At 41.0% G+C, this 18632-nt stretch overlaps 1 protein-coding gene across 16 annotated transcripts in view; it reads right to left on the bottom strand.

Moving 5' to 3' along the window:
- Positions 1 to 507: 507 nt before the first annotated feature.
- LOC122557714 (liprin-beta-2-like) overlaps positions 508 to 18632 on the bottom strand; it is a 275346-nt gene continuing 257221 nt past the window's right edge. For 8 of the 16 annotated variants that reach the window (XM_043705608.2, XM_087996379.1, XM_043705609.2 and 5 more), the window contains 5 exons: positions 18352 to 18477; positions 17432 to 17620; positions 12607 to 12786; positions 5435 to 5500; positions 520 to 1182 (listed from right to left, as the gene is read on the bottom strand). In XM_043705608.2, coding sequence (XP_043561543.2) covers positions 1105 to 1182; positions 5435 to 5500; positions 12607 to 12786; positions 17432 to 17620; positions 18352 to 18477 — 639 coding nt within the window. In that variant the 3' untranslated portion in view covers positions 520 to 1104. Of the gene's footprint in view, positions 1183 to 5434; positions 5501 to 12606; positions 12787 to 17431; positions 17621 to 18351; positions 18478 to 18632 lie in introns of all 16 variants that reach the window. The other 8 variants (XM_087996384.1, XM_087996387.1, XM_087996388.1 and 5 more) reach the window with 7 other exon arrangements.

The following is an 18632-nucleotide window of genomic DNA, read 5'->3' as shown; positions in this document are numbered from 1 at the left end:
CAAGGGCTCACTGTTTCAAAACCATTCAAAACAGAGTTAAGGAAATTTGTTCTATCTCACAGAGGATTCTAAGTCTTTGGAACTCTCTTCCTGGATAGTTGGAGGATGCAGAAACCTTGAATTTTTTTTTACAGGCACAGCTAGATAAATTTTTGATTGCTAAGAAAGGTCGTAATGCCGGAAGATTATCTGGAATGGAATGGAATGCGATATTATTTGATCAGCTCTGATTATATTGAATGATGGAGCAGGATCAAGGGTCTACTTATGGTCCTAAATTGTATGCTTGTAACTGGTTGTGCATCTCCAGGAAACTGATGAGGTCTCTATGTGTTTACCTGAATCATCAGAGTTAATTTTCTTTTACATTTCATCAGACAGAAATATTATTCATGATGACTATTACTTATTAGTAAATTTATACATAGTTTTATCACTTTCCCCCACCTCTCCTGATTAGATGCGCAAGGACCCCATCAAATGGCATTAAAGTCACTAAACGAAAGGCTTATTCTAATATTCCATTTTAATTTATTAAACAATATCTCAGGTATCTCATCTATTCTGGAGAGAAACGATTTCACTCCTTTACCACAGTAACCATTTTACTCTTTTACCATTTTAATTGGACTTTTGTATAAAATAAGGGGAAAATTTGCCTATAAGAAATAAGACCTTCAAAGAATATTGAAATATAAAAATCATTTAGACAAAGGGAGTAGAAAATTAATTTACATAAAACACAATTAACTTAAAAATAATTAATTACTCAAAGCACAATCATTTCATTGACAAGATAGATGTATATGTAACCAAAAAATTGTCAAAGATCCCAGAAGTCATAATCACATAACATTAGGTTTTAAACATAGACATTTTGGCTATGTTATAAATTCGTACCAGTTAGCATCTTGGCTCCAAAAGACAAGGTTATATTTTGATAACCAAATTTAGGCATTTGACTGAAACATGACAGAAACACAGTTCAACTAAATAACATGACAACTTATAATTTATTTCTAGTGCAACATCTCCTGAATGCCAATGCCTTTGTAGGTATCGGGCCTCACAAAGAGGAGGTACAAGATTTGGACACCCATAATGTTAATAATGGTGCTCCTCTTCCTTTGTAAACAGTGTTTCAAAACTGTAGCTTGGTGATTCATCTTGCGTCAGCAGGGTCTGAAAGCAGGAGCAATGTGCAGAGTTAGAACATAAGTCAACTAACATGTGAATGGAGTCCAGCTGCTCGTCACCATTAGCAACACACACTTATTTGTAAACTAGGCAATAAAAGGAAAGAAACAGCATCTGAATATTGCCTTTTACAGTCTCAAGGTGTCCTATAACACTTTGCAGTTAATGAAATGTTTTTAAAGTGTGCTCATGCAGAAATATAGTAGTCAATTTGCACACAGCAAGATCTGAGAAATAGCAATGTGATAACAACCAGATATGCTTTTGAATGAGTTGGCATATAGAATTGTGTTAACTGCCAACACAGCAACATTCTTTAACCAGCAGACATAGTTTGAAGGGAATTCACAAAAGAACCAGAGGAGGATGTAATTTTAAGTAAAGATTTGGAATACACTGCCTGGGTGGGGTGGTGTGGTGGTGGTGGGTCTGGAAAAAGATCTGAATGTCCACGGATGTTACCTTGTCAATAGCTTTGACAGTGTGCCAAATATCTCCAGTCACCAGCCTATCAATGCTCGCTGTGAATGGCAGGTGATTGCCATTCACAGTCTGTTAAAGGCCAACCTTTTCAACGAAAGTTAAAAAAAAAAGAATCTATGCATGAGAAACAGAGGAGCTGTTAAGACGGATTGTCAAAATGGGATTGATAAATAGAGGGTCACTTTAAAATAGATGGCAAGATAGAGGTGGAGTCGAAATGGAGAGAATTTCAGAAAATTGGCCCATGTGGCTGAAGGTATAGCTGCCAATGGTAGATTGAAGTGAAAGGATACATAGGAGACTAGTCCAGTATTTGAATAAAATCCTTCCTGATGAAGGGCTTTTGCCTGAAATGTCAATTCTACTGCTCCTCAGATACTGCCTGACCTGCTGTGCTTTTCCAGCACCACACCCTCGACAGTGTTTGAAAAGCTTGAGGGAAGAAATTTTATAGTATTGGAGGATCCATAAAGGACTTGAAAAGTGATGGTGTTAAATAAGAATGTTTGAATTTTATAGAATAGGTACATACTGCTTAGACAACATCTTCAGAAATGTTGCAGCCATCTTCCTTTGTTTTAATCAGATGTGTTAAAGAAAATGGCCTTCCTTCTCGCAGTTGCCTACCACTACCCAGTGCATTCTATGGAATAAGGGCCTTAAGTGAGCAATAATTGGTCACTTAAGGGTTTCAATAGGCCTAAGGATGTGCACTTTGCCAAAGTGGACTTTCATTGTGACCGGATTGAATAACATCCCTAAAGAGCTTGAGAGAATAGATGCCGAGATAACGTTTCTCCTGTCACACAGTCAGGGAATAAAGGAGAATGGGATAAGGAGAAACTGTCATTCAGAAACATGGGAATCTTTGCTTCACATTTGAGAATGTTGAGTGATTGAGTGTATTTAAGACTGTGATTGATCATGTTGGTTGCTCACAGAATTCATGGTTAAAGGGCTACTGTTTTTTCCACATTTTTCATGGGATGTAGATGGTGCTGGCAAGGCCAATACATGTTATCCTTCCCTTGAGAAAGTGGTGGCAAGCTGCCTTTTTGGTCTAGATGCACCACAATACTGTCAGGGAGGAACTCCAGGATTTTGATACATTTATGGCAACAGAATTTCAAATCTGGATCATGTGTAGCTTAGAGGGAAACGTGCAGGTGGTGATATTTCCTTGTTTCTGCTGCCTTTCCCCTTCAGGTGTTAGCGGTTACACATTTGGAAGGTCATGTCAGAGGAGGCTTATTGTCTTGCTGCAGTGCATCATGGATATGGTGTGCACTGCTGTCAGTGTGTTGGTGGCGAATGGTGTGAACATTTAAATTAGTTGGTGGAGTGCTGATCAAGCACACTGCTTTATTCTGAACAATGTTGAATGCAGTTGGAGCTGCACGCATTTAGGTGAAGAGAGTATTCAATTACACTCCACTTTTGCTTTGTAGATGGCAGTTAGGATTCAGGGAATAGCTTTGCATTGCAGAATTCCTAGCCTCCTGTCTGCTCATATAGCCATATTTATGAGACAGTGCACAATGAGAACCTTGAGAGGGTTGATAGTGGGGTTTCAGAGATTGTCAAGGGTAGGATGACTAGATCATCTTTTATCAAAGATAGCCATGTCCTCGCACGAATGCTACTTGCCACTTAGCAGCTCAAGGCTGAATGCAGTGGTCCTGTTTCATTTGTGGAGAAAGTGAGGTCTGCAGATGCTGGAGATCAGAGATGGAAATGTGTTGCTGGAAAAGCGCAGCAGGTCAGGCAGCATCTAGGGAACAGGAGAATCGACGTTTCGGGCATTAGCCCTTCTTCAGGAATGAGGAAAGTTGGTCCAGCAGGCTAAGATAAAAGATAGGGAGGAGGGACTTGGGGGAGGGGCGTCGGAAATGTGATAGGTGGAAAGAGGTCAAGGTGAGGGTGATAGGTCAGACTGGGGTGGGGGCGGAGAGGTCGGGAAGAAGATTGCAGGTTAGGAAGGCGGTGCTGAATTTGATGGATTTGACTGAGACAGGCTGGGGGGAGGGGAAATGAGGAAACTGGTGAAATCTGAGTTCATCCCTTGTGGTTGGAGGGTTCCTAGCCGGAAGATGAGGCGTTCTTCCTCCAACCGTCGTTTCGCTGTGGTCTGACGATGGAGGAGTCCAAAGACCTGCATATCCTTGGTGGAGTGGGAGGGGGAATTGAAATGTTGAGCTACAGGGTGGTTGGGTTGGTTGGTCCGGGTGTCCCAGAGGTGTTCCCTGAAACGCTCCGCAAGTAGGCGGCCCGTCTCCCCAATATAGAGGAGGCCACATCGGGTGCAAAGGATGCAATAGATGATATGTGTGGAGGTATAGGTGAATCTGTGGCGGATATGGAAGTTTCCTTTGGGGCCTTGGAGGGAGGTGAGGGGGGAGGTGTGGGCGCAAGTCTTGCACCTCCTGCGGTTGCAGGGGAAGGTGCCGGGAGTGGAGGTTGGGTTGGTGGGGGGTGTGGATCTGACGAGGGAGTCACGGAGGGAGTGGTCTTTACGGAATGCTGATAGGGGAGGGGAGGGAAATATATCCTTGGTGGTGGGGTCCGTTTGGAGGTGGCGGAAATGGCGGCGGATGATGCGTTGTACATGGAGGTTAGTGGGGTGGTAGGTGAGGACCAGTGGGGTTCTGTCCTGGTGGCGGTTGGAGGGGCGGGGTTCAAGGGCGGAGGATCGGGAAGTGGAAGAGATGCGGTGGAGGGCATCATTGACCACGTCATTTTCATTTGTATATGGCTTAGTTCAGTATCTGAGGAGTTGTGAATTGTGCGGAATATTCTGCAAAATCTTTGAACACCCATGATCCAATGATGGAGAGAAGCAGCTGAAGATGCCTGGACCTAGGATGCTATCCTGAGGAACTCACACAGAGATGTCCAAGGACTGACATAATTTACCTCCAATAACCAGAGCTGAAAAATGTGTTGCTGGAAAAGTGCAAGTCAGGCAGCATCCATGGAGCAGGAGAATCGACATTTCGGGCATATGCCCGAAACGTCGATTCTCCTGCTCCTTGGATGCTGCCTGACCTGCTGTGCTTTTCCAGCAACACATTTTTCAGCTCTGATCTCCAGCATCTGCAGTCCTCACTTTCTCCAATAACCAGAGCTATTTTCCCTCATACCAGGTGTGACGCCTCAATTCCCATTAGCTCCAATCTTTAGCTAGGGCTCCTGATGCGACATGCTCAAATACTGCCCTGATGTTGAGCAGTCACTCTGCTCAAGTTCAGCTCCTTTGTTCACTTAGAACAATATTGTAATGGGATCAGTGATCTTGGCAGAATCTAAAATAAGCACCAGTGAGGTGGGTAATCCTATGTAAGTGCCACTGGTCATACTGTCAAAAACATTTTCAATTGACAATCAAGAATAATGCACAAAGGTGGAATTGATCTCTGGAGTTAATTATGATCTTAGTAAATTGATGAGCAAGCTTGAACCATCTTCTCCAGTATTTATATTCATTTGAATTGGGAAGGTCACTGGACAAATTTTCATTTAATCATAGTGAATCCATGATACTGTAAGTTCTGACATGTTGAAATGTCACCTTGTTAAAAATCCATACAATCATGAAGTTGTCAGAAGCATTGTGTTAGAAAGAGTTTAGCTTCCACATCACAAAATAGACATTAGAATGATGCTTTTAAGTTTGTTAAAGCACTGCACACAGACTGAAGGATTAGAGGCACCTTCAAGCTCCAAAAATTTATTTTAAGTCACGTGCTGTACTCACTGTGAGGTTGTTAATGCCTTCAGAGAATGCCCCTATCTGTTGAACTGCCCTTTCAGAATCTTCCATCTGTAAAACCAGATTTCATATCAAAGCTGAGTCACAACAGAAAACCCTGATCTGATTTCTGAATTGTTTCTCCTGGACTTGGTGCTATTTTGGTAACAGGTTCATGACTTGCTGTGGGAATAGATTGAGACAACTTATGTTGATTGCAGAATCAAGTCAGGCTTGCTTTCCCAAGAAGTGAAATCTGTACGTCGATGGAGAAAAAAATCCTATTTGCATAGCTCATGGCTACAATCATAATGATTGCTAGGGAATGTCATTAAATGTACATGCCATAATCCCAAGTGCCACCCTCAGTGAAGCATCAACTGTTTCCTAAGGGATACAATAACTATTTAGCTGCGTGCCATTTCATTCCCTGAGAATGCTAAGGGGAGATTTAATGGAGATGTTCAGAATCCAATTGTGTAAATCTTTACTGACGGAAGATTGACAACCAAAGTCAAAGATTTAAGGTAATTAGTAAAAGAGCTAAGACAGTAGATGAAGGTATTCTTATGCACTATGTGTTATCATAATCTGGAATATTCCACTTGAAAGGGTCCTGAAATAAATATATTCACAAGGGAATTGGATAAAGACTTGATGGGGAGGAAAGTTTGCAGTCATGGGCAAAAGAGAAAGGAGGAACTAATTGAATTACTTGTTCAAAGAGCCACCACAGAAACAATGGACTGAATTGCTTCCTTCTGTGCAGCACAATTCTATGAACATCATCTTCTTACTTGTAGCACGTGCTTTTGATTAAAATTCTATTTGTCTTGTTAATTACCACTCAATTAGTTGTACTTATTTAGGATTGTGGACTCTATTCCCATAATTTAAATTCCTTTATATTTATTGAGTTAACCAACTGTTAACTTCAAAACTACAGAGATGGAGAGATTCACGAACCATAGGTCCTAAGTGACCTGTTCCTCTTAAAAGCGTTACAAATTTTTGGGCTCTCAGGTGATGGAGGGATATGGGGATGGTGCAGGAAGATGTAACTTAGTTAGGTCAATAAACAATTTGATTGGTACAGGTCCCAGGAGCAAGTCTACTCCAGCTTCTAGTTTTTGCATTGTTAAATTAAACTTAACAGAATGGTGTGAAGTGTACCAAGTGATTTGTCCAATGTGTTTGTCTTGTAACGTAAGACTTCAAATATAAACAGCATTTTGTGGAAAATATAATTATTCTGATGCTAGTCTTGGCAATAAGGATTCTGTTGGGACAACAGATAGATGAAAATGTAGAAAAAAAAGAGATTCAAGATAATAGGCTCTTTACCAAGTGCTATGAAGGTAAAGACATGATACTGTACCTTTAAGAGAGAGTGAATACTATTTTGCACAGAGTTTACAAGCACCTGTCAAATTGAAAATATGTAACATTTGGTTGTGAAATAAATACCTGAATTGGTTGCTGTTTGACAACAATTAAAATTTAGCCAGTTTAAATTATGCCCCAGGATGATAAAACCCAATTGAGTTTGAATTTGTTGGTTCCAGGTTGGCAAAAGAATAAGATGATCTGATGTTGGGGCTATAAAAAAGTAGGCATTTTGAAAGTTAGAGTAACTGCCATCAAGAGAGAGAGAGAGACCCAAAAGATTGGAACATACTATCAAAGGTACCCTTTCATATGAAATATCTTTATCTTTCTTTTTACTGTGATGACCCAGGAAGATCTTCAGCTGGAAGATAACAGACACCAGAGGACAGCTGCTGTATGGTTTTGAAATTAGGCTGATGTAATTTTAATAAGTGTTTATTGGAATAGCATATTGTTAAACATGGAGGCAGGTAATAAGCAGTTAATAGAAAGGGGGGCTTTGAGTTGTGAATAGTTGTTGTTTAATGCTCACTTTTAGCGTTAAGAATAAATTGATAGTTTCTTTAAGTAGTGGAATTTTGGAGTTCTGTCACTCAGTTTAACAGATTACGAAGGTGAGGTGAGCATTTCTGGGTGTTTGGTTTGATTAATAGAGAGGTTCACCCCCATATTATATCACAAGTATATTAAACTACTTGTTCCACATAAAAAGAAAATTCCACATTCTAAAAGAAAAAAATAGCCTCACTTCTGGATTCTTCACTGTGGTTTCTTAGATAACCCCAACTTTTAAATATGAAAAAAATACCAATGACTTCTAAATCCTTAATGTCTTCAGTAACCAAAGGCCCCAAGACAAAGGGCAAATCCATTAAACTGCCTGAATCTCAAGCAACTGTTAACCAACAAGATTTGAATATTCCTATCTTAGCATCTGATTAACACCCAACTTTTATTATCAGCAAACATTTTCAGAAAATTAATGATAGCAAACTGAATGAAGAGAGTCCATTGGAATTTAAAATAAATATTACAATCAAAAAAATGGTTTTGTTATATCACAGTACATGCAACTTATCACATCACTCATACATGTCTACCTACCACATTCCTTGGTTTCAACAAAATCAAAGCATCCCTTTGCTCCTCCAAGCTACATTTCTCAATACAAATAAATTGCCATAGCCATCCACTCCATCTAACCATCCTTAAACTACAATCAACACTACCTATCCACTATTTTCCTCAACCTCATCTTTCCATAATATCCCAAAAGCTCATCTATCCTCATTATCCTATCTATCCTACCATCTTCACTTTCTCATGTCCTCATCCAGGGAGGATGGAATTGTCTCTAAGTCCTACCTACTAACTTGCAACATATTCCAAAACTTTGTCTTCTTTGGATTAAAGAAAATGTCTGTCTGATCACTCTAATATTTCACTTATCACCTTGAGCAATTCACCAGAGTTCATTTTTGACAATTCACCATGATCTCCAAAATCAATTGGGCCACCTTCATGGCTGCACAAAGAGTGAGTGAGCTAAAGTTTGCATTATTCCAGCAGCAATCCAGCCAAGTGAACTAACCAAACCCCTTAGTTCTCGTAAAGCCATCATAGTCATACCAGACCATAGGGCTGCTCTCACATTACAGATGACTTGGTGGTGTTTTAACTTGAGGATCACAGTGCCTCAGGCAAAGGGACAGATTGAGGAGAGTCCTTCATAGTCACTTCAGCTGGTGTGGGAATTAAACTCATGCTGTTGCCATCAGGTCTGCATCACAAACCAGTCATCCAGCCATCAGAGCCACAACCAACATCTCCTAGTTCTTGTAAAAACCTGACAATAGGTTATCTGTACTTTAAACTTTTATAGTTCTGCAGAATACTCAATCCACTTGAGCCAAGTCTCTCAAGCACATTTATAAAACTTTTTAAGCCAGTTTTAAAAAAAAGCCAGACTTTAAATAGATACATCAACTCAAGATGGACATCCATAAAAGGTGCCGTGGGCCATCAACAGCAGCAGCATTGTACTCCAACACAATCTGCAACCTCATGGACTGGCATATCTCTCACTCAACTATTACCATCATGTCAGGGTATCAGCAGATGCCAGACTACAAACAATTCAATTCACTCCATGTGATATCATGAATTGGTTGGAAATGCTGGATGCTGCAAAGATTATGGGTCCTGACAACATTCCAGCAGTAGTACTGAAAACCTGTGCTCCATAACTTTCCACACCCTTAAGTCAAGCTGTCCCAGTACAGTTGCAACACTGACATCTACCCAACAATGAGGAAACTGCTCATGTATGTCCTGTGCACTAAAAGCAGGACAAATCCAACCCAGCTAATTATAGCCGCATCAGTCTACTCGATCATCAAAGTGATGGAAGGTGTCATCAACAGTGCTATCAAGCAGCACTTGCTCAGCAACAACCTGCTCAGTTACACTCTGCCAGGGTCACTGAGCTCCTGATTGTTAGGCAGTACCTTCCACACCCATGACCATTTCCATCTAGAGAAGGGCAAGGACAGAAGGTATAAGGGAGCACCACCACCTGCAAGCTCTCCTACCAGCCACATACTGTCCTGACTTGGAAATGTATCACCATTCCTTCACTGTAGCAGAGTCTAAATCTTGGCATTCCATCTCTAAATACATTGTGGGTCAACTTACAGCATGGGGACTGCAGCGGTTCAAAGTGACAGCTCACAACCACCTTCTCAAGGGCACTTGGGAATGGGCAATAAATGCTGGTCCGGCCAACAATGTCTACAAGTTAATATAGTGGAGAGAAACTCAGAGCAAGTACTTTTTGAAAAAGTATTTTCATAAAATCCTGTGTGGAAACAGGCCTGTCAACCCAACTTGAAGGAAAAACAGCACTCATCGTGGTGTCTGTCCACAAAGGAACTCTTTTTCACCCTATCAAATGTCAACAAATTCTGAGAAAACAATTCACATCAAGACTTTAAGTCAGCAAGAAAAATGGTGGATTTGTGATACAGCCAAAGTTGACAATGAGTTAATCACACAGAATTAGGTCATTTGGCTTCTTTTATTTTAAGATTACTTCCAGTGTGGAAACAGGCCCTTCAGCCCAACAAGTCCACATCGACCCGCCGAAGCGCAACCCACCCAGACCCCTACATTTACCCCTACTCCTAACACTGCGGGCAATTTAGCATGGCCAATTCACCTCACCTGCATATCTTGGGACTGTGGGAGGAAACTCACGCAGACACGGGGAGAATGTGCAAACTCCACAGAGTCAGTCGCCTGAGGCGAGAATTGAACCCGGGTCTCTTGGGATATACCAGTGTTATACTTCTCATGAAATTCCTTCATTTCTCTTTGTCTCACTCTTATCCGAATAATCTTCTATTCCATGCACTTACTGAGATGACCTCATATTTCCAAACACCCTTCTTGCCCCTGTCCAGATTATAAAATGAAACAAGGAGAACTTTAATCAAGAAGAATCCCTTTATTTACAATTTTGTAAAAACAAAATGAGAACATTTTATATAGTCCTTAAGATCAGGGATTATCCATGTGAGTTTTTAAAAAGACTTAATAAACTATTATCAATGCCATTGAAAAATGATATAAACATGACAATTTTGAATATACATGTTCAATTAGGGAAATAACTATTCTTTAAAAATTTGGATAGGCTTTAAATTGCTCTCAACTTGTACATTAAACTCATTTTATAAAGGTTAGGTTTTGCTTTTAACCTTTCTGGGCTGGTCGGTGTGAGAGAGTAGGGACCTGTGGAGTTCAAATAATCAACATTAAATTATATTTACCTTCATTTACATATATCTCAAGTTTCTGATATTTTTGTAATTATCTGCAGCCCCCTTCCTAAACCTTAAGGCCCCTTAAATAAAAATAAGTTAAATGAGGTTACCTCATCCTCAAGGGTTGTATTGCAATGTTTGGGTACAAGGGCAACAATTTAGGCCTTCTGATTGGAGAGGATTTAAAAAGCTAGTTCAATGGATTTATTTAAACCTTCATTAATCTACAGGCATTTTAATATGTTTGCATCCTGCCTCACAGTTTTACACCCAATATTTGGTACTTTCTAATCTCTCACACTTCTTTGCAAAACAACAAAGATCATAATTACACCGTACAGAGTCATGGATCGAGGGGGTTATTCTGGTCTTGATGCTACCCTGATGTTTCAGAGATAGAATGTTACATTGACTCCAATATAAGTCAAAGTTGGCAAAAAAACCTACAAACAAATAAACCATGGCATTTACCATTCTTACTGTTTATAGGTGGATCAAGTTTTGGCAAATGACACTTGCACGGTACAACATGTGTTCCTGCAAAACCTCAGACACAATACTCTGGAGCCAAAATGTTTGTGATTTACATCATGACTTTGCAGCCGGACTGAAAATACCTCATGACAGTTCTGGATGAATATCGTGCGTCAGGAATAAAAGTGTAATTTTAAAATAAAAACCAGATAGAACTGGATAGGCTGAAGGGTCTCTCCTGCATTGTATGATTCTAACAGAACATTGCATCACTGGACTGTCTGATGGGAATAGCTCGAATTTAGTGTGGCTTTCCCACATTAACTTTGATCGCTCCTGAACTTGGAACACTACATTCGCAAGTAGCAGAATGTACGAGAAAGGGGGGGGGGAAAGCAATAAAGTGACAATTCTGTCAGGGCGACAGAGATTACATTGACTTGTGAACAAGCTAAACCACATCTGTTAACAAGCACAAGTGTCCCTCCCTTTAAACATCAAACTGTTTTCTATGCCTAGGTTCACTGTAAAACTGCAAGATTCAATAGCAAATTTTAACATTAAGGCAGGCTAAGAAAATGAGAAATGTCTTGGGTCAAGAGGATATAATAGGCAACTACTATAAAATCACTTGGCACTCAAAAGGGAAATGCTGACAGTTCCTTTGTCTGTGGTCTGGGGAATGGCTGTATTTACAGATGTTGTTCTCTTGTACTCATTAGAATTCCACAGGCTTGTTGTGCGTAGATTTCTGGTCTATTCATTCTAACATATCACAGATTATTCTACTGCTTGACTGCTAGATGCCTGTTTATGGGGTCATTCCATCAGATCTCCACTTGGGAGGTCAACCTCGATAGATTGTCTTTGGACACTGGACTCAACATTCCCAGGAATTACCTTGGAACTGACACTTCTGCACCTGCAATGCTGTCAAAAGCTACACTGGCAAAGTGGGACTGAGGAAATCTCTGATAACTAAGGCACAGAATGGCCCCATCTCATCAGACATCATTTAGTGTTAAGTACTAGGTGATCATGTAACATAATTTCCTCTCAAAATTATAAATATAAAATACATATATTGCGCATAAATTTTAAAACACTTTATACAGAATTTAAGCCTCTAGAATAACATGAAATATATCAATATGACTTTTCATGCCAAAATATATATTTCCATTGATTCTGTACAAGTAGAATGGTTTTAGTGAAACACACAATTCTCTTCATTTAAAGAGTTACTGTGAAAATGGTGGGTTATAGTAAGACATCATGTTATTAATCCGTAAGCATACTGTTGCTTGGATGGTTTAATCGTTACTTTGGCTGGAGTCTTCTGGATGATTCCTCCAGAGTTGTGTTAGTACGTTAGCAAGTGATGTCATGCCCAATGCTTCACAGTCTTGAGGTTATCAAACGTTATCTTTTTTAAAATCTTGGCTTCCTAGGATTTCCTGCTGAGGCACATTAACACTTCAGATTCCCCACCTGCTCCAGTCTGTTCAATTCCCTGTCTGCCACAATCTTCTTTGCCTTGTATCCTGTACAGTTCCTTTGGGAACCATTAGTTGCTGGATGAACTGTGCCTGGAGGACAAAGGTAATCACTTGACTCATCAAGCTTCTTCTTCCTGAGATTTCCAAAATGAGAAAAGCCAAGCTTCTTTGGCTGGAATGACAAAGAGAGAGTGTGTCAGAGATACACAGAGTGAGGAAACAGACCCTTCAGTCCAACTTGCCCATGCTGACCAGATATCCTAAATAAATCTAGTCCCATTTGCCAGCATTTGGCCCATATCCCTCTAAACCCTTCCTATTCATATACCCATCCAGATGCCTTTAAAATGTTAAAAATCACACAACACCAGATTATAGTCTAACAGGTTTACTTAGAAGCACTAACTTTCAGAGCACTGCTCCATCGTCAGGTAGCTTCCTGATGAAGGAGCAGCCCTCCAAAAGCTACTGCTTCTAAATAAACCTATTGGACTATAACCTAGTGCTGTGTGATTTTTAACTTTGTCCAACCCTATCCAACACCGGCACCGCCACATCATGGTTCTTATATGTTGTAATTGTACCAGCCTCCTCCACTTTCTCTGGCAGCTCATTCCATACATGCATCACCCTCTGCGTGAAAAGGTTGCCCCCTAGGTGTCTTTTAAATCTTTCCCCTCTCACCTGAGAGCTATGCCTTCTAGTTTTTGACTTCCAGAGAGAGTGAGAGAGAGCACAAGAGAGATAAATCTACAGTTAATAATAAATCAGATATCAACTATCATTAAACTGGGTAGCATTCCCTCATTCCACAGACTGTGGCTTTAATTTGACTTCAGATACTTGAGCATTTAATCTAGGTTGGTACCCCATTAGAACTCTGCAAAACTGTGCACAGAGGTCTGATTCTTCCCAACAAGATGTCAAGTTGTCTCCAATAGACCTAAAAGATTCCAGAACAAGATCAAAAACCAGTTCTTTCCATAGTGTGGGACTAATATCGATCTGTCAACCACCAAAACCAACACCAACACAAATTATCAGCTCATCATTACATTTCAATTTGTGGAAGCTTACTTTGCAAACTGGCTGCCAACACATTTCATTAATACTTTATTTCATACATTTCATTAATACTTTATTTCATACATTTCATTAATACTTTATCGGATGCAAAGTACATTGGAACTTAGAGTTTATAAATACTGCAATACAAATTTCAGTAAACAATGGACTTCTGAATCTGTAAGTAACAATTCAATTTTTCTCTATTTTCTGTTATGCCTGTCACTTAGAGGCATATGAGTGAAACCAGACAAAGACAACAGCTGATAAATCCAGCTACCTTGCATATCATGACGTTTCCACTTTGACCCCAACCAAATTGACGAGATCTCTAGCCAGAGATTTTTATACCATTACTATGTATCCTTCGGGTTAGTTGGTTCAATTGGTTTAAAAAAGCATACAGAGTCTATGCCAATTAAAGACAGGGACGTACAGCACGGAAACAGACCCTTCAGTCCAAATTGTTCATGCTGATATCTTGAACTAATCTAGTCCCATTTGCCAGAACTTGGCCCATATCCCTCCAAACTCTTCCTATTTGTATACTCATCCAGATACATTTTAAATGTTGTAATTGTACCAAACTCCATCACATCCTCATTCCGTACATGCATCACCCTCTGCATGAAAAAAGCTACCCTTATCAATTTTTTCCCTCTTATCCTAAACCTCTGCCCTCCACTTCTGGACTCCCAACCCCAGGTAAGAGACCTGGTCTACTTACCCTAGCCATGCCCCTCATGATTTTATAAACCTCTTTAAAGGTCACCCTCTGCCTCCAATGCTCCAGGGGAAACAGCCCCAGCCTATTGAGCCTCTTCCTATAGCTCAAACCTTCCAACCCTGGCAACATCCTTGTAAATCTTATCTGAACCCTTTCAACTTTCACAACATCCTTCCTTTAGGAGGGAGACCAGGTTTGTACACAAGGATTTCAGATTTTTAAAAGGTTTCTGCCCTATAGAAAATAGAATTGTTTGCTCATATGTTTAGGTCCCACAATTGGATGGTTTGGTTGAGTCGAAGAGCAATGAAGTGGAAGCATGACAAACAGAAGGGAGAAAAGAATAGAATGATATATTGATGATATGAGGCAAAAGTGAGGACTGCAGATGCTGGAAACCAGAGTCTAGATTAGAATAGTGCTGGAAAAGCACAACAGGTCAGGCAGCATCCGAGGAGAAGGAAAATCAACGTTTCGGGCAAAAGCCCTTTATCAGGAATGAAGGCAGGGAGCCTCTGGGGTGAAGAGATAAATGGGAGGGGGTGGGGCTGGGGAGAAGGTAGCCAAGAGTACAATAGGTGGGTGGAGGTGGGGATGGAGGTGAGAGGTCGGAGAGGAGGGTGGAGCGGATAGGTGGGAAGGGAGATTGGCAGGTCGGACAGGTCATGAGGATGTCGCTGAGCTGGAAGGATGGAACTGGGGTGAGGTGGGGGGAAGGGGAAATGAAGAAACTGGTGAAGTCCACATTGAGGCCCTGGGGTTGAAATGTTCCGAGGTGGAAGATGAGGCGTTCTTTCTCCAGGTGTCAGGTGGTGACGGAGCGGCGGTGGAGGCGGCCCAGGACTTGCAAGTCCTCGGCAGAGTGGGAGTGGGAAGTTGAAATATTGGACCATGGGGCGGTGGGATTGATTGGCATGGGTGTCCCTTCCCCCACCTTACCACAGTTCCAACCTTCCAGCTCAGCACCATCCTCATGACCTGTCCTATCTGCCAATCTTTCTTCTCACCTATCCACTCCACCCTTCTCTCTGACCTATCACCTTCATCCCCAACTCCATCCACCTCCCATTTATCTCTCCTTATTGATGATATGAGACAGGGCCTGCTTGGACCGTGGCTACTAATTGGACTAAAATGGTCGGTTTCTGTGGTATAGAGGCTATACAACTGCCTTGGCCAGAAGCAAGAGGTCTAAAGGTGACTGGGAATAGGCAAAAAGATTGCATTTACACTGTCAAGGTTCAGCCGCCTACATCAAACCGCATCTCCATTGACCATTTATTGAGATGACACACTTCATCAGTTGTAACGCACAGGTATCTTCGAACAATATATTCATATCCTGCCTTCAGACAATAACACGCCCTGAAATGCTTTATCAAACAAACTGAGTGATAGAGAAGTTAGGAAGACTGGTAGGATAGTTTACCAAAAGCATCTTGGAATGTGGAGAAAGAGGTAAAGCAGCAGAAAATTTCACGGGGACGTTGCAAGCTAAAGTTCAAGACACCTGAAACATGGCCGCAACGGTGAAGATCAAGGCAAGTATGAGGACAGAATTGGAGAAGTGCCAATATGTCCAAAAGTTGTAGAAATCTGGAGGTTAGAAAGATAGGATGAAGCAATGGGAGGATTTGAAAACGAGGGAAACAAAAATAATAATCTTGAGGCATGATTGATTCAGGAGCCGAAAAAGATGGCGCTGGAAAATCACATTCCTGATGAAGGGCTTACACCTGAAACAGACTCTCCAGCTCCTTGGATGCTGCCTGACTTGCTGTGCTTTTCCAGCGCCACACTGGACTCTGACTCTCCAGCATCAGCAGTCCTCACTTTCTCCTAATTATTGGTTCAGCAGCCAAACACAAAACACTGAAGTGAGAGATGAACTGGAACTTGGTTATGTTTTAAAATAGGGAGCAGCAGAGTTTTGGATGAATTCAAGATTATGGAAGGTGCAAGATGAAAGGCTGGAAAGGCGAGCAGTAGAATAGACAAGTTTGCAGGCAACGTGGATGAGGCTTCCATCAGGTGATGGACGGTAAGATGATGTCGTGGGCTTTGAAAGAGTGTGGTAGTTCAAGTTTGTGGAGGTGGAGTCCTAGACAATTTGGGGGTACCAATCCCACTACTCCCAGCTCCATGGGAACACCACCACTCCACCTGTGTAGCTGCTATCAAAGAATCCTGGGTAAGACAGGCCTGACACCTGCTCTGCTCAATTATTTAAAAAAATGTTCTTCAGTAACTATTAGCCCATAATTTACATACTGCAGAAGTTGAAAGCCTGCATGAAGCAGCTGCAGTGACGGCTGAGTACGGATCACAATGAATTTAGCAGCTCATCCAACGCCATTACAGACTTGATGCTTCTACATTGCTACACTTCACATTTGTTTTATCTCCAAAAGAAATGCCCACCATGCATCAATTTTCAGCCCCCATTCCCATAGGGAGCTGTCATTTAGCATACCAAATTGTTTAAAAGGTCCAACTGAAGCCAGAATAGCTAAACTAAACTGTCAACCCAAGTGTTTCAACTTACAGGGGTCAGTTTGTTTTCCTAAATGCAAACCGTGATGCTTGGGTATTGTTGACATGGTCAGCATTTATAGTCCATCCTAGTTGTTTTCAAGGGAGTGGTGAGACACTGTACCAAACTGCTGCAGTCCTCAAGGGGTACCTGCTTCCAAAGTGCTGCAAGAGGGGGATTTCTAGAATTTTGATTGGGTAATGGTGAAGGAATAATGATTAATTCCAAGTCAGGATGGATTGGGACTTGCAGGACAAATTGTATTCAGTGCCGTTATCCTTCTGGATGGTAGAGCTTGCATGTTCAAATGTTAGTCAGTCAACAACAGTAAATTTGATTTACTCAGCAACAAACCAAAGAAACTTAGCAACTTGACATGTTGAGCCATCGTTACTTTGAGAGTGATTTGATTACAATACTTGTCTTGTACAGTGAGGTGACCCTTTTGTCCAGTGAGATGCAGTCTGCAACAGATCAGGATTGTGTACCTACCCTCACTTTTGCTGTAGTGTTCAGGGGCGTGTAACTACTTGATTCAATTAACTCTCTCTTCTCATGTTGAGCTTCTGGACCAATCAACAGGTTGAAGTGTGTGGTCAGGTGCCTCCGAAGCAATGTCTTTTGAGGTGGGATATTGAGGAGCAATGCCATTGTTTCAGAGTTAAAGCGTGGCTCTAATATCTACACATAAAAACATAAGGATTGAGTTAACAGGTACGCATTTCATCCTGCCTTTTCATATCAGTGGATGAGAGGTTACCAAATTGAAAGCACAAATTGGTAACATACTGACTGCCTATCGTATCATCCACGCCGCTTCACTATCCAAAAGGGAGAAAGTGAGGATTGCAGACATCAGGTCTCCATTTCGTGATGAAGAGCTTATGCCTGAAACCTCAATTCTCCTGCTCCTCCTGCTGTACTTTCCAGCACCACACACTCGACTTCACTATCCAAAGTCTTGGTTTTAAAATTCCAACACTTAATTTCCAATCCCTGTATGGCTTATCACCACCTTATCACTGTAATGACCTCCAGCCCTACAATCCTCAGATATCTGCAATTCTAGTCTTTTGCACATACTTGATTTTCTGGGACCTAAGTTTCAGGAGTCCCTGCCTACTGTAATGTTCTATGTTCTAAACCTCTGAATTTCTTCCTCTCGTTTCATTTAATATGCCCCTTAAAATCTAACTCTTTGACCAAGTTTGATAATATCACCTGACATGACTTTGTATAAAACTTTGTCTGATAATGCTCCCATGATGCACTTCAGGTTGTTTTTAACTATTTTGAAAGGGCTACTTGAGATACTGTTCTAAAGTAGTGTCTGCTTAATATCAATGGTTTACATTAATCACCACTGACAATGAGGGAAGCTGCTCAAGAGATGTTTGAACTAATACACTAACCAGAAGACCTCCGTGTACACCACTCCCTCGAAGGTTTGGTGCATATTCTGCGAGATCCACTGACCTCAGCCATTCCATCACCCGATGATTTGACCACTGGACCACATCAGATGGAGATGTGTGATTCTGATCACAAAACAAATCGAGTTATTACAACCTTAAAAAGTCATTTCCTCCACAAACAAATCTGGAGATCTTCAACATTTTGCTTAACTTGTGGGATAAAAGTTTGCTTCAATACTAAGTGCTGATAACAGAAACAAGGCGCAAGTGGTTGGGGA

Source organism: Chiloscyllium plagiosum, unplaced genomic scaffold (assembly GCF_037043375.1).
Source record: "Chiloscyllium plagiosum isolate Xiang-an unplaced genomic scaffold, Cpla_swu_hap1 HiC_scaffold_18, whole genome shotgun sequence".
In the NCBI taxonomy this organism is placed as follows: Eukaryota; Metazoa; Chordata; class Chondrichthyes; order Orectolobiformes; family Hemiscylliidae; genus Chiloscyllium; species Chiloscyllium plagiosum.
The sequence above is the reverse complement of the archived record's forward strand: the minus strand, read 5'-3'. Positions and strand labels throughout refer to the sequence as shown.